General features: G+C 44.4%; 1 protein-coding gene across 3 annotated transcripts in view; it reads right to left on the minus strand.

Annotated features, from left to right (window-relative positions):
* The window catches only part of TBCE (tubulin folding cofactor E), a 77,289-nt gene that overhangs the window by 62,295 nt on the left and 552 nt on the right, over positions 1-14,442 (minus strand). For all 3 annotated transcript variants that reach the window (XM_003267281.4, XM_003267282.4, XM_003267283.4), the window contains exon 2: positions 6,557-6,684. In XM_003267281.4, coding sequence (XP_003267329.1) covers positions 6,557-6,656 — 100 coding nt within the window. In that variant the 5' untranslated portion in view covers positions 6,657-6,684. The remainder of the gene's footprint in view (positions 1-6,556; positions 6,685-14,442) is intronic.

A 14,442-nucleotide genomic window follows, 5' to 3' on the forward strand; every position in this document is an offset into this window, starting at 1 on the left:
GCTTATTATTTCTACTTTCTGTATTGTTGAAACCTTTTCTTTTTTGTATTTTCTAATAATAATATAAAAACTACTCGTATCTTCCTTAAATCTATTCTACTTGTAGGAATTAATCCAACAGATACAACTCTGTCCATTAAAAAGGCCCAGAAACGAAGACTAACCCAGTAGCAATGAGCACTGCTGCAGCCCATACTGTGACCCCTGAATGATATTTGCCAGCAAAAAAAAAAGAAAGAAAACAGCAAGAAATGTAAGATGAACCTTCACATGATAGCTTCCTTATCATGTGAGGAAAGCTTTTCCAGCTTCTAGAGGCTTAGAGGCTGCACACTCCTTAGCTCATGACCCTCTTCCATCTTCAGAATCAATAATGGCCAGCTGAAACATTCTCACGTCACACTGACACTGCCTCTTCTGCCTCTAGCTTCTACTTCTTTTCTATTTTTTTTTTTTTTTTTGAGACATTTCGCTCTTGTCACCCAGGCTGGTGTGCAATGGCACGATCTCAGCTCACTGCAACCTCCGTCTCCCAGGTTCAAGCAATTCTCCTGCCTCAGCCTCCCAAGTAGCTGGGATTACTGGCATGCGCCACCACATCCAACAAATTTTTGCATTTTTTGTATTTTTAGTAGAGACAGGGTTTCACCATGTTGGTCAGGCTAGTCTCGAACTCCTGACCTCAAGTGATCCATCTGACTTGGCCTCCCAAAGTGCTAGGACTATAGGTGTGAGCCACCGCGCCTGGCCTACCTTCTACTTCTAATGATTCTTGTGATTACATTGAGCCCAACTGGATAAACCAGATCCTCTCCCAATCTTAAAATCAGCTAATTAGCAACCTTAATTCCATCTATAATTCTAATTCCCCTTTGCCATGTAACCTAGCAAAATCAGAGGTTCTGGGGACATCTTTGGGAGGCTATTATCCTGCCCACCACAGTATATCATCTTTACTCCATCTCAACAGTTTAAGATGTAACACTTTTTAAATCTTCGTATGATGCTATCACAGGAAATCATATCTCCAATTACAAGAAGCCATTTGCAGAACATTAGTACAATTGCATTCCTTTTTTTTTTTTGAGACAGTCTTACTCTGTCACCCAGGCTGGAATGGAGTGATGCCGTTTCGTCTCACTGCAACCTCCTCCTCCCGTGTTCAAGCGATTCTCCCGTCTCAGCCTCCCAAGTAGCTGGGGCTACAGCGGCGCACCACAAAACCCAGCTAATTTTTTTTGTATCTTTAGTAGAGACAGGGTTTCAACATGTTGGTCAGGCTGGTCTCAAACTCCTGACTTCAAGTGATCTACAGCCTTGGCTTCCCGAAGTGCTGGGATTACAGGCATGAGCCACCATGCCCAGTCTGCATTTCTTTTTAAAATAAGTTTTAAAATGTTTATTTACAACAATATGCACGATTAACTGGTCTAAGTGCTTTAAACATCTAACTGATTTAGTTCTCATAACAGCCCTACAACATCCAGTGAAGTAACCGCAGAAATTATTACTAAATCTGTGTTCAATTTCTCTGCATCTTAGTACCAATTCCAAAAGATGACCTCTAAAAGAAATGCAGGCTTGGCCGGGCGCAGTGGCTCACGCCTGTAATCCCAGCACTTTGGGAGGCCGACGTGGGCGGATCACGAGGTCAGGACATCGAGACCATCCTGGTGAACATGGTGAAACCCCGTCTCTACTAAAAATACAAAAAAAATTAGCCAGGCATGGTGGCGGGCACCTGTAGTCCCAGCTGCTTGGGAGGCTGAGGCAGGAGAATGGCATGAACCCAGGAGGCAGAGCTTGCAGTGAGCCGAGATCGCGCCACTGCACACCAGCCAGAGTGACAGAGCAAGACTCCGTCTCAAAAAAAAAAAGAAATGCAGGCCAGGTGTGGTGGCTCACACCTGTAATCCCAGCACTTTGGGAGGCAGAGATGGGTGGATTATGAGGTCAGGTATTTGAGACCAGCCAGGCCAACATGGCGAAACCCCGTTTCTACCAAAAAAAACCATGCAAAAATTAGCTGTATGTGGTGGCGGGTGCCTGTAGTCCCAGCTACTCGAGAGGCTGAGGCAGGAGAATTGCTTGAACCCAGGAAGCAGAGGTTACAATGAGCCGAGATCATGCCACTGCACTCCAGCCTGGGCGACAAGAACGAAACTCGACTTCAAAAAAAAAAAAAAAAGCTTAAATTTACAGTAGCTCCCTCTCTGCAGAATTACAATTTTCAAGAGAGAAAAAAGCACTTACCTGATAAAACATGCACGGAGAAAGTGTCACATTCACAGGCAATTTAATAAATAAAATTTAAATAATATGTACCACTTCATATTTGCTAAACTATCATTAAAAAACTTTTATCTATATTACTGTACTAGTGATATGCCACCCTGTCTTCAAGAATTGGGACTTATCTCCCAAGAGCTGGGAGGACTGGCTTTTGGTAGATAGCCCTCAACTGTCTGCCCTCTTATGGAATTGTCTACTGTAGAAAGCATCTTGCCCAAGGGCACACCCCCTTCCTAGGGTCAACAGAACCCAGTGACAGATCATCACAAACGTATAATGACCCAGCTCCTCATCTCAACTAGAAAAGACTCGGAAAGGCCACTCTATCTTCAAAGCACCCAAAAGAGACAGCTGAAATATTTGTTGAGGCTGCACCATAGCCCAACTTAGCCCTCTGCCCAACTTTGCTTACTCTCTTTCCTCTTCCATGAGTACTGGTCCCAAAGTACTCCCTAATAAACTTTCTGAACACTAAACTTCCTAAGTGTAAATCTCTAGCTAAGTCTGCTTCCCAGAAAATGTGAATATTGGAAATTTCCAAGTACCGGACATTGATTGACTTGCAGACAACAATTTGGCAACACATGTCAAGAACCTGAGAATGTTCACATTCTTTAGAAGTAACAGAGTAGGGCCAGGTGCAGTGGCTCATGCCTGTAATCCCAGCACTTTGGGAGGCTGGGGCAGGCGGATCACCTAAGGTCAGGAGTTTGAGACCAGCCTGGCCAACATGGTGAAACCCTGTCTCTACTAAAAACACAAAAATTAGCTGGGTGTGGTGGCAGGTCCCTGTAATCCCAGCTACTTGGGAGGCTGAGGCAGGAGAATCACTTGAACCTGGGAGGCGGAGGTTGCAGTGAGCCAAGATCATGTCATTGCACTCCAGCCTGGGTGACAAAAGTGAGACTCCACCTCAAAAAAAAAGAAGTAACAGAGTAGAAAGGGCATGGGCAATGAAGGATAAATTCAAATCCCAGCTCTGCTATATAAAAGTTTTGAGACCTGAGACTTGGTCTTCTCGTCTATAAACATAGGAATAATAACATCTATATTTTAAGGTTGTTATTGGAATATTCAAAGTTGAGAGCATGCTTTCAAGTGCCTGGTACACAGTAATTATTCATTAAACATTACTTTCTCTTCCCATTTACAAATAATACCAGGAAAGTAAAAACCCTTGCCAGATTAAGTATATGTTAAAGACTTCCAGAGCCTCCATGAAGGCATAGTCCACATGTATCTTGTTCAATGGCTTTCACCAAACCTTATTGTGCATCAGAATCCCCTGGAGGGGCTGCTCTGTCTATGGAGTAGCCATTCTTTTATTCCTTTACTTTCCTAATTAACTTGTTTTCACTTTACAGACTGGCCCTGAATTCTTTCTTGCACGAGATCCAAGAACCCTCTTTTGGGGTCTGGATTGAGACCCTTTCCTGTAACATCTTTCTGGTGACCACTGACGGGACAATAGTGTGGAAACCCCTGACCCAAAGGCTAACTTTGGGTAAGTGGTGGGGTCCAGTAACATCTTTCTAGTGAACCACAGAAGTTGACAATACTGAAGAAACCCCCTGACCCAAAGGAAATAGATTGCAGCACTGATTGGCCGACCTGAGAGTCAAGGAAACTCTTCTTTTGGGCTATTTCCAGCTTTCAACAATTGAGTAGGCCGGGCGCGGTGGCTCATGCCTGTAATCCCAGCACTTTGGGAGGCCAAGGCAGGTAGCACCTGAGGTCAGGAGTTCGAGACCAACCTGGCCAACATGGTGAAACCCAGTCTCCACGAAAAATACAAAAATTAGCCAGGCATGGTGATGGGTGCCCAACTACTCCAGAGGCTGAGGCTGGAGAATTGCTTGAACTCAGGAGGCGAAGGTTGCAGTGAGTCAAGATCACGTCACTGCACTCTAGCCTGGGTGACAAAAGCAAAACTTCTTCTCAAAAAACAAACAAACAAAAAATTGAGTGAAGTATATCCCTGTAAACTAAATTTGGAGCATATTTGTTTCCTCTACCTGATTCCTTCAGAATTTGCAAACTATTTTTAAGTATTCTTAATTTATGACAATATAGTTATTTGCATAAGTGCAGTAAGAATCTGTTTTCCCCCCCTTTCTTTTTTAGATGGAGTCTTGCTCCAGGCTAGAGTGCAGTGGCATGATCTCAGCTCACTGCAACCTCCGCCTCCCAGGTTCAAGCAATTCACCTATCTCAGCCTCCGGAGTAGCTGCGACTACAGGTGTGCGCCACCACACCCGGCTAATTGTTTGTATTTTTAGTAGAGACGGGGTTTCACCATGTTGTCAGGCTGGTTGCAAACTCCTGACCTTGGGTGATCCACCTGCCTCAGCCTCCCAAAGTGCTGGGATTATAGGCATGAGCCACTGCACCTGGCCAAGAATCTATTTTCTTTTGTAACAGGACACAATTGGAAAAACTGGTTATTTGCCGGGGGTCAGCCGTAAGCACTTGGAGGGGGGGGGATACGAGTGGAGATGGACATCTGGCTACAGTGAACCTTTACTAAAAAAAAAAAATTAGCGGGGGGGGGGGTGTAGCAGGGGGGGGAGGGGGGGGGGGGGGGGGGGAGGCCATGACTCAGCTGGCAAGAAAACCGTAAAAAAAAAAAAAAAAAAAAAAAAAAAAAAAAAAAAAAAAAAAATTTTAAAGCTTTAACTGGAATGGCATGCTTTCCTTTAAGGAAACAAACTTGACTTGTAAAGCCAATAAAAGCCGCTTGGGAAAACATCTCAAACCTTGTCTCCACAGTCTCTACACAGGGTTCCTGACCTGTGGTAGGTAAAAAACGTCACTTTCTCACAGGCCCAGGAGCCCAAATTTATCTTGGGAGCCAAGAGGAGAGGAATTTACTCAACTCATAGATATTTGATGGTACAAGCCTATGGCTGGGTTTGGCTTTAAAAAAGTCTTATCTGAGGTTCTTTCTATGGGACAGAGTTCCATCAAACCCAATTTAAAAACAGCTTACATGAAAAATAATTATTCTTGCTGCACTTTATACAAATAATCAGGCCAACTATAATAAAGCAAATCAGTCTTACCATGACTTGTCTTTAGTAAAACTTGGAAACTAGAGAGAAAAATTATGTTTCAAGAACTATGGAGCATTTTTTATTAGATTCTAGTCTCATTAGTTGTTTTTAAGTTTGCTTCTTCAATTTAGGCTAACCCTGCTTATTCCTGCGAAGCAACTGGTGATCTCTGGCTGCAGCTCAGAAGAAACAAGAAGGTAGGTAATGTAAAAATATGGATAAATATTCTAATTCTGGGCACATTGCAATCAGCTAGTAAACCCATATCAGCTTGGTTCCAGCAGTTGCCCAGTTCATAGAAAGCCTTCTTATTGGCCAGGTGAGGTGGCTCACACCTGTAATCCCAGCACTTTGGGAGGCCAAGGCAGGCGGAACACCTCAGGAGTTCGAGACCAGCCTGACCAACACGGAGAAACTCTGTCTCCACTAAAAATTCAAAATTAGCCGTGTGTGGTGGCACATGCCTGAAATCTCAGCTCTCGGGAGACTGAGGCAGGAGAATCGCTTGAACCCAGGAGGCAGAGGTTGCAGTGAGCCAACATCGCGCCACTACACTCCGACCTGAACAACAAGAGCGAAACTCCGTCTCAAAATACACAGAAAACAGTCAAATTTTTGTTGACTAAGACTTATGAGTAATTCTACTACATTATTATTTACTCTAAAAACTAGAAATTAACATCCAAAAATGGGGAACAATTAAACAAACTATATACTATACTAAATGTAATAATTAAGAAATATGCAAAATAAAAAAAAGAAGAAATATGCAAAATAATGCGTAGAAACATAGGTAAATTTATACCAAAAAATAAGCTTAAAAAAAGGTAACAAAAAATTGTAATGTGTATCAATTTAAACTATATTAGATACCCACACACATGGATTAATGACAAAAGAAATTTCAAAAAAATTACTTGAGTTGAGGTTTATGAGGTTTCAAGACTTTTAGCTTGTTTATAGTTTCCTCAGAAGATATTTTAAGGTTGTTTTATATAAGATAGCAACACTAAATAATTAAATGGCATATAGTTAAACAAAATCATAGATACCACAGGATGCTGTCACTCAAATAACAGGAGGCATCTATAAATTAGTTGTTAATTTCGTCAAAATTTGTGGTATAAAGTGCTACTGAGAAGCTTACACACAAACAGCTGCAAAATACACACACACACACACACACACACACACAAAAAATAATTACTTACCTGCCACAGGAGGGACAACACCAGCAAAACGTACTGTTGCATGTTCTCCGTTAACTTCAACTCTTCGACCAATGACATTTGGTGTCAAAGTGTCACTCATAATATATCCAGAATCCAAAATATGAGATCTAGGAAGAAAAATACAACACTGATAAGAACTTAATACAATCCCTTTAAAGGAATTTTTTTTTTTTTTTTTTTTTGAGGCACAGTCTCGCTTTGTCGCCCAGGCTGGAGTGCAGTGGCGCAATCTCGGCTCACTGCAACCCCCACCTTCCAGGCTCAAGGGTTCTTGTGCCTCAGCCACCGGAGTAGCTGGGTCCACAGATGCACTTCACCACGCCCAGCCAATTTTTGTATTTTCAGTAAAGAAGGGGTTTTGCTACGTTGCCCAGGCTGGTCTCCAACTCCTGAGCTCCAGCAATCCACCCACCTCGGCCTCCCAAAGTGGTAAAATTACAGGTGTGAGCCACTGCGCCTGGCCTATAAGAGAAGGTTCGAGTTTGGGAGAGAAGTCAGTATACTTAAAGTGCCTATAGAGGGTGATGACGGATGTGGGTCTCTAGCTCAAACGATATATTTGCGCTAGAAATGTGTTTTGTTGTTGTCGTTGTTGTTGTTTTTTAAGATGGTGTCTCATTCTGTTGCCCAGGCTGGAGTGCAGTGGCATGATCTCGGCTCACTGCAACCTCCACCTCCCTGGTTCAAGCAATTCCCCTGCCTCAGCCTCCCAAGTAGCTGGGACTACAGCACCCGCCACCATGCCTGTTTAATTTTTTTGTATTTTTAGTAGAGATGGGGTTTCACCATGTTGGCCAGACTGGTCTCAAACTTTTGACCTCAGGTGATCCACCCTCCTCTGCCTCCCAAAGTGCTGGGATTACAGGTGTGAGCCACCGCGCCCAGCCTAAAATGTGTTTTTAGGAGTCGTCAGCACAGAGTTTATAACTGATAGCATGAAAGTAGATGAGAATGAAAGGGTATCAGCTAGAAAGAAAAGGGGATCAATGACAGAATCCTGCAAAAACATAATAGTTAAGAAAGAAGGAAGAAATCTCTAAGAAGTCAGAGAAAGAAAAAACAGAAAAGAAAAAAGAAGAGCAGCTACCTGATGCTTTGGAATCCAAGGGACAGAGTTTAAAGCAGGAATAATCAAGCAACAGTATCAGATGCTGCAGAGTGAGCCTGTGAGACTAGGACTTAAAAATCCGTGTTCTTTTCGCAAGCACAAATATGGTTAATTTCCAAACCTTCATCTTTGTGTCTCGCTCTGTTGCCCAGGCTGGAGTGCAGTGGCACGATCTCTGCTAACTGCAACCTCTGCCTGCTGGGTTCAAGCAATTCTCCTGCCACAGCCTCCCTAGTAACTGGAATTACAGGCACACATACCACCACGCACACGCCACCACACCCAGCTAATTTTTGAATTTTAGTAGGGACGGTGTTTCACCATGTTGGCCAGACTGGTCTCGAACTCCTGACCTCAAGTGATCCACCCGCCTCAGTCTCCCAAAATGCTGGAATTACAAACATCAGCCACCATACCTGGCCTAAATAAAACTCACTTTCTATTTTAAAAAGCTAGCAGTGTTGGCTGGGCATGGTTGGCTCATGCCTGTAACCTCAGTGCTTTGGGAGGCCAAAGCAGGCAGATCACCTGAGGCCAGGAATTCGAGACCAGCCTGGGCAACATAGTGAAAGTTACCTCTACCAAAAAAAATACAAAAATTAGCCAGGCATTGTGGCACACGCCTGTAGTCCCAGCTGCTTGGGAAGCTGAAGTGGGAGGATCATGTGAGCCCAGAAGATCAAGGCTGCAGTAAGCCAAGATCATGCCACTCTGCTCCAGCCTAGGCAACAGAGCTAGAGCCTGTCTCAAAAAAAACAAACAAAAAAACACAAATAAAAGATAACAGTGTTGAAGTACAAGGATTTTTAAATGACCACAAGTTACACAACTATTGAAGAAAGTATTTTTCTATTTTAATATTACCATATATAATATGTGCACAAAACAAAAGAAAAAACATATGCTGTTACATGCCATCTGGGGTTATAATACATTACTGACTACCCACAAACTCCATCGGTATATAGAGATCTGAGGCCTTTCGTATTATTACCTCTCCACCTTTATGGTTTTTTTTATTTTAAGAACAGGTAGATGGAAGGGGAGCAGTGGCTCATGTCTGTAATCCCAGCTCTTTGAGAGGCCGAGGCGGATGGATCACAAGGTCAGGAGTTCAAGACTAGACTGACCAACATGGCGAAACCCCGTCTCTACTAAAAATACAAAAATTAGCCAGGCGTGGTGATGCGTGCCTGTAATCCCAGCTACTCAGGAGGCTGAGGCAGGAGAATCGCTTGAACCTGGGAGGCAGAGGTTGCAGTGAGCCAAGATCGAGCCATTGCACTTCTGCCTGGGCGACAGAGCAAGACTCCATCTCAAAAAAAAAAAAAAAAAAAAAAAAAAGAATAGGTAGACATTTTCTCTGTTACTGGAGTTGTCTGTTACATTTGACCTGCTATTTCCATATTACAGAATAATCTAAGCATTTCAATCTCACATTATATGATTTTAAGTTTATTAAGTTTCTGCATAAGGTCCTCTCAATCAGGTCCTCAAATATTTTGTAAAAACAGTAACATTAGGCTGGGCGCGGTGGCCCACGCCTGTAATCCCAGCATCTTGGGAGGCCAAGGTGGGTGGATCACAAGGTCAAGAGATCGAGACCATCCTGGCCAACAGGGTAAAACCCCGTCTCTACTAAAAATACAAAAAAATTAGTTGGGCGTGTAGTACGTGCCTGTAGTCCCAGCTACTTGGCCGTCTGAGGCAGGAGAATAACTTGAATGCGGGAGGTGGAGGTTGCAGTAAGCCAAGATCGAGCCACTGCACTCCAGCCTGGCGACAGAGCAAGATGCCATCTCACAAAAAACAAAACAAACAAACCAAAAAAATCATTTTTCCCAATTGTTGTGAAAAGAATCCTACTTTCAAAATGGAGATGAATTTCGTCTATTTAAATAAAGGAGGACAGGGCCATTGGGAAGGGGGCCAGGATCCAGATCTAAACCTGCCCAGTAGTGTTGAAAAGCAAAAGAGAAATAATCTCCAAGCCCAAAATTGGTGAGAAAAGTCAAAGCAGTTTAGATGATTTTTTTTTTAATTGAGACGGAGTCTCACTCTGTCACTCATGCTGGAGTGCAATGGTGTGCAATCTCAGCTCACTGCAACCTCCATCTCCTGGATTCAAGCGATTCTTCCGCCTCAGCCTCCTGAGTAACTGGGATTACAGGCGGCCGCCACCAGGCCCAGCTAATTTTTGTATTTTTAGTAGAGACGGGATTTCACATATTGTCCAGGCTGGTCTCAAACTCCTGACCTCAAGTGATCTTCCCACCTCGGCCTCCAAGTGCTGGGATTACAGGTGTGAACCACTGCACCAGCCAGTTTAGATGATGTGATGGCAGGATCAACATACGGGTCAGACCAGGCATGGGGAATTTGTTTTATTAAGCTAAGAGGTCTGGCCAGAGACACAGCACTACCCAAAAACCTGTGCTCAGATTCAGAGCTCTAGTCCCTAAGAAGAGGGACTAATAAAATGACTGCAGAACTCCACTCCTACAAGAAATTAAAGTACTAGGCCAAATCTTGGCTCCATGAACTAGAATGTATAGGGATTATCTAAACCCAGAAACTCATAAGGCCCCATAATCAGTCTGAGGCTCTTTCCAGCTGGGGCTCAGCTTAAGGGTACTATTATATCACCCTGCAGATCAGGCTAACAGTGAGAATGGCTTGGTGAGAAGGGGGCAGCCATCAATGGGAAGTAAAACCAGGGAGTGTAATAGCAGGAATGAGGATTGAAGACACAAGGAAGCCATTCTCATTATTAATCTAACATCTGTAAGTAACTCATGAATTCCTTCACATGCTTGATCCTATTTAATCTCCAGTAACGATTTTTTTTTTCATTCCTACCTGTATGCTGCGCCCACAGACAGGACCAATGAGATCATTAGGTATAAGGTCTAAGGTCAGTAATTAACAGTCTCTGTGTCAAGTCAGGTGTTTTTGTTTGTTTGTTTGTTTGTTTTAAGATGAGTCTCGCTCTGTTACCCAGGTTGGAGTGCAATGGCACCATCTCAGCTCACTGCGACCTCCGCCTCCCGGGTTCAAGCGATTCTCCTGCCTCAGCCTCCTGAGTAGCTGGGATTATAGGTATGCGCCACCAAGCCCAGCTAATTTTGTATTTTTTTTTTTTTAGTAGAGATGGGGTTTCACCTTATTGGTCAGGCTGGTCTCAAACTCCTGACCTCAGGTGATTCACCCATCTCGGCCTCCCAAAGTGCTGGGATTACAGGTGTGAACCTCTGCGCCCAGCCTCAAGTCAGTATTTTTGATGATCCTGTCTAGTCTCTGAACGTTTCTAATAATGTCTTTCTTGATACCATGATCTTCCGTGAAGACCTAGAAACTGGATCCATGTCTTGGTGACCTATGCCTTAGTTCCAAAGTCTTTACCCTCTTCTTCTAGCTAGTAACCAATGGGTCCCTGTTTCCTGATGTTAGACCTACTTGATGCTGTTAATGGCCCACTCTGCACCCTTATTGCCTGTTACTAGGACAATCACTTTGATCACTCCCCCACCCCCAGTCCCATTTTAGTATCCAGTCAAAATAACCTGCAGTCAGCTGCTGCCTAGTTAAGTTCTCTCTAATGGCCTGCACTGGGCCCTCTCCTAATCAACTAAATGTGAGTGGCATGTTGCTCTTAGTTAGGTCTATCTGGGTGCTAAATAAGGCTTGGTTAAGATGGAATGACTTTTTAAAATACACACACTTGCTAGCTAATGAAGATAGCCCACTTAAATGTTGGAGTGACTCTACTTGTTATTCTTCTTTAAAAAGATGAAATCTACATCTCTAGGGCGGGCACGGTGGCTCACGCCTGTAATCCCAGCACTTTGGGAGGCCGAGGCGGGCGGACCATGAGGTCAAGACATCGAGACCATCCTGGCTAACACAGTGAAACCCCATCTCTACTAAAAATACAAAAAATTAGCCAGGCGTGGTAGTGGGCACCTGTAGTCCCAGCTACTCGGGAGGCTGAGGCAGGAGACTGGTGTGAACCCAGGAGGCGGAGCTTGCAGTGAGCCGAGATCCCACCACCGCACTCCAGCCTGGGCAACAGAGCAAGACTCCATCTTAGAATAAAAAAAAAAAGGATACAGTAGTAAACAAAATAGAAAAATACCTGCCCTCATAAACCTTCTATGCCAGTGAGAGAAAACATAATAAACCAGATAAATGACTCTATCACATGGCATGTCATATAATGATAAGCACAAGGATAAGGAGCGCAATGGAAATGTTAAAGATGGCAGTGGCTTGTCAGAGAAGGCCTTACTGAGAAGGTAATAGTCCCCAGAATATGAGAGAGGTAAAGAACTGAGCCATGTGGACACATGAGGGAAAGGAATAGCAAGTGCAAATATCCTGTGGCTAGGATGCACTTGAGGAGGCCATACAGTAGAGCAAACAGGAGACTAGAATGACATGAGATCAGAAGTGAAGCAGGGCTAGGTCATATAGGACCTTCAATGAATAATCCACTCTAAAGACTTCGGCTTTTTTTTTTTTTTTGAGACAGAGTTTTGCCCTTGTTGCCCAGGCTGGAGTACAATGGCATGATCTTGGCTCACTGCAACCTCCGTGCCTGCCCCACCCCACTGGGTTCAAGCAATTCTCCTGCCTAAGCCTCCCTAGTAGCTGGGACTACAGGCACACGCCACCACACCCAGGTAATTTTTTGTATTTTTTAGTAGAGACGGGGTTTCGCCACTTTGGCCAGGCTGATCTTGAACACTTGACCTCAGGTAATCCACCCGCCTTGGCCTCCCAAAGTGCCAGGATTACAGGCTTGAGCCACCGCACCCAACTGTTTTTTGTTTTGTTTTGTTTTTTTTTTTTTTTTTTTTGAGACAGAGTCTTGCTCTATTGCCAGGCTGGAGTGCAGTAGCATGATCTCGGCTCACTGCATCCTCCGCCTCCCAGGTTCAAGCAATTCTTCTGCCTCAGCCTCCCGAGTAGCTGAAATTACAGGCACGCACCACCACGCCCGGCTAATTTTTGTATTTTTAGTAGAGATGGGGTTTCCCCATGTTGGCCAGGATGGTTTCGACCTCTTGACCTCGTGATCCACCCCCGTCGGCCTCCCAAAGTGCTGGGATTACAGGCGTGAGCCACCACGCCCAGCCGACTTTGGCTTTTACTCTGGGTGAAATGTGTAGTCCTTGGAAGATTTTTGAGAGGAAAGAGATAAATCTGATTTTTTTTAAAGCATCAATCGAGATGCTGTGATGCAAACAGACTAAAAGAGGAAAGAGCAGAAACTACTGCAGTAATTCAAGTGAGAGACAATGTAACTTGAACAAGTGAAGGTGATAAGAGCTTGGGAGTGTGGCCGGGCGTGGTGGCTCACGCCTGTAATCCCAGCACTTTGGGAGGCCGAGGCGGGTGGATCACGAGGTCAGGAGATCGAGACCATCCTGGCTAACATGGTGAAACCCCATCTCTACTAAAAATACAAAAAACTAGCCGGGTGTTGTGGCGGGTGCCTGTAGTCCCAGCTACTTGGGAGGCTGAGGCAGGAGAATGGCATGAACCTGGGAGGTGGAGCTCGCAGTGAGCTGAGATCGTGCCACTCCACTCCAGCCTGGGCGACAGAGTGAGACTCTGTCTCAAAAAAAAAAAAAAAAAAAAAAAGAGCTTGGGAGTGTGGATAGATTTTTAAAGGTGGAGAGTCCATAGGATTTGCTGATATATATGAAAGAGATTAATCAGGGATGATGCCAAAGATTTTGATCTAAACAAATATTTCAGTAGTGACAATGAATGTAAATCCAATAAACCTGCTAGTCAAAAGGCAGGCTGGGACAGGCATGGTGGCTCATACCTGTAGTCCCAGCACTTTGGGAGGCTGAGGCAGGTGGATCACCTGAGGTCAGGCATTCAAAACCAGCCTGGCCAACATGGCAAAACCCCATCTCTACTACAAATACAAAAAAAAAAAAAATTAGCTGGGCATGGTGGCATGTACCTGTCATCCCAGCTACTCGGGAGGCTGAGGTGGGAGAACTGCTTGAACCTGGGAGGCGTGGTTACAGTGAGCTGAGATTGGGCCACTGCACACCAGCCTGGGCCACAGAGCAAGACTCCATATCAAAAAAAAAAAAAAAGCAGGCTGTCCACTTAGATTTAAAAAAAAAAACAAACCCAGAGATGTGCTGTTTACAACAGTGTATAAAATATGAGCATACAGAAAAGTTAAAACTTAAGAATATGAAAAACGTTTTGAAGCAAATATCAAAAGACAGCGGCCGTGGCTAAATTAATGCCAGAGAAAAGAAAACTCTTCTCTCTTCATCTCTACCTCCACTAACCTTCTCTAACAGTTTGGCAATTTGTTAACCCTGTCTTCCTGCCAGGACTGCTTTTCTGAGGATAAGGCTGTCACACCATCATTTGGATCCACCCACAACTTAGAACAGTCCCCATTTGGTAGTAAACACCAAGTAAAAATAGTTACTTTAGGCCAGGCGCGGTGGCTCACGCCTGTAATCCCAGCACTTTGGGAGGCCGAGGCGGGTGGATCACCTGAGGTCAGGAGTACGAGAGCAGCCTGGCCAACATGGAGAAACCCTGTCTCTACTAAAAATACAAAAATTAGCCGAGCGTGGTGGCACGCGCCTGTTATCCCAGCTACTCGGGAGGCTGAGGCAGGAGAATCGCTTGAACCCAGGAGGCAGAGGTTGCAGTGAGCCGAGATCCCGCCACTGCACTCCAGCCTGGGCGACAAAGCAAGACTGTCTCAAAA

The sequence above is a fragment of the Nomascus leucogenys genome, chromosome 5 (assembly GCF_006542625.1).
Source record: "Nomascus leucogenys isolate Asia chromosome 5, Asia_NLE_v1, whole genome shotgun sequence".
Taxonomy (NCBI): Eukaryota; Metazoa; Chordata; class Mammalia; order Primates; family Hylobatidae; genus Nomascus; species Nomascus leucogenys.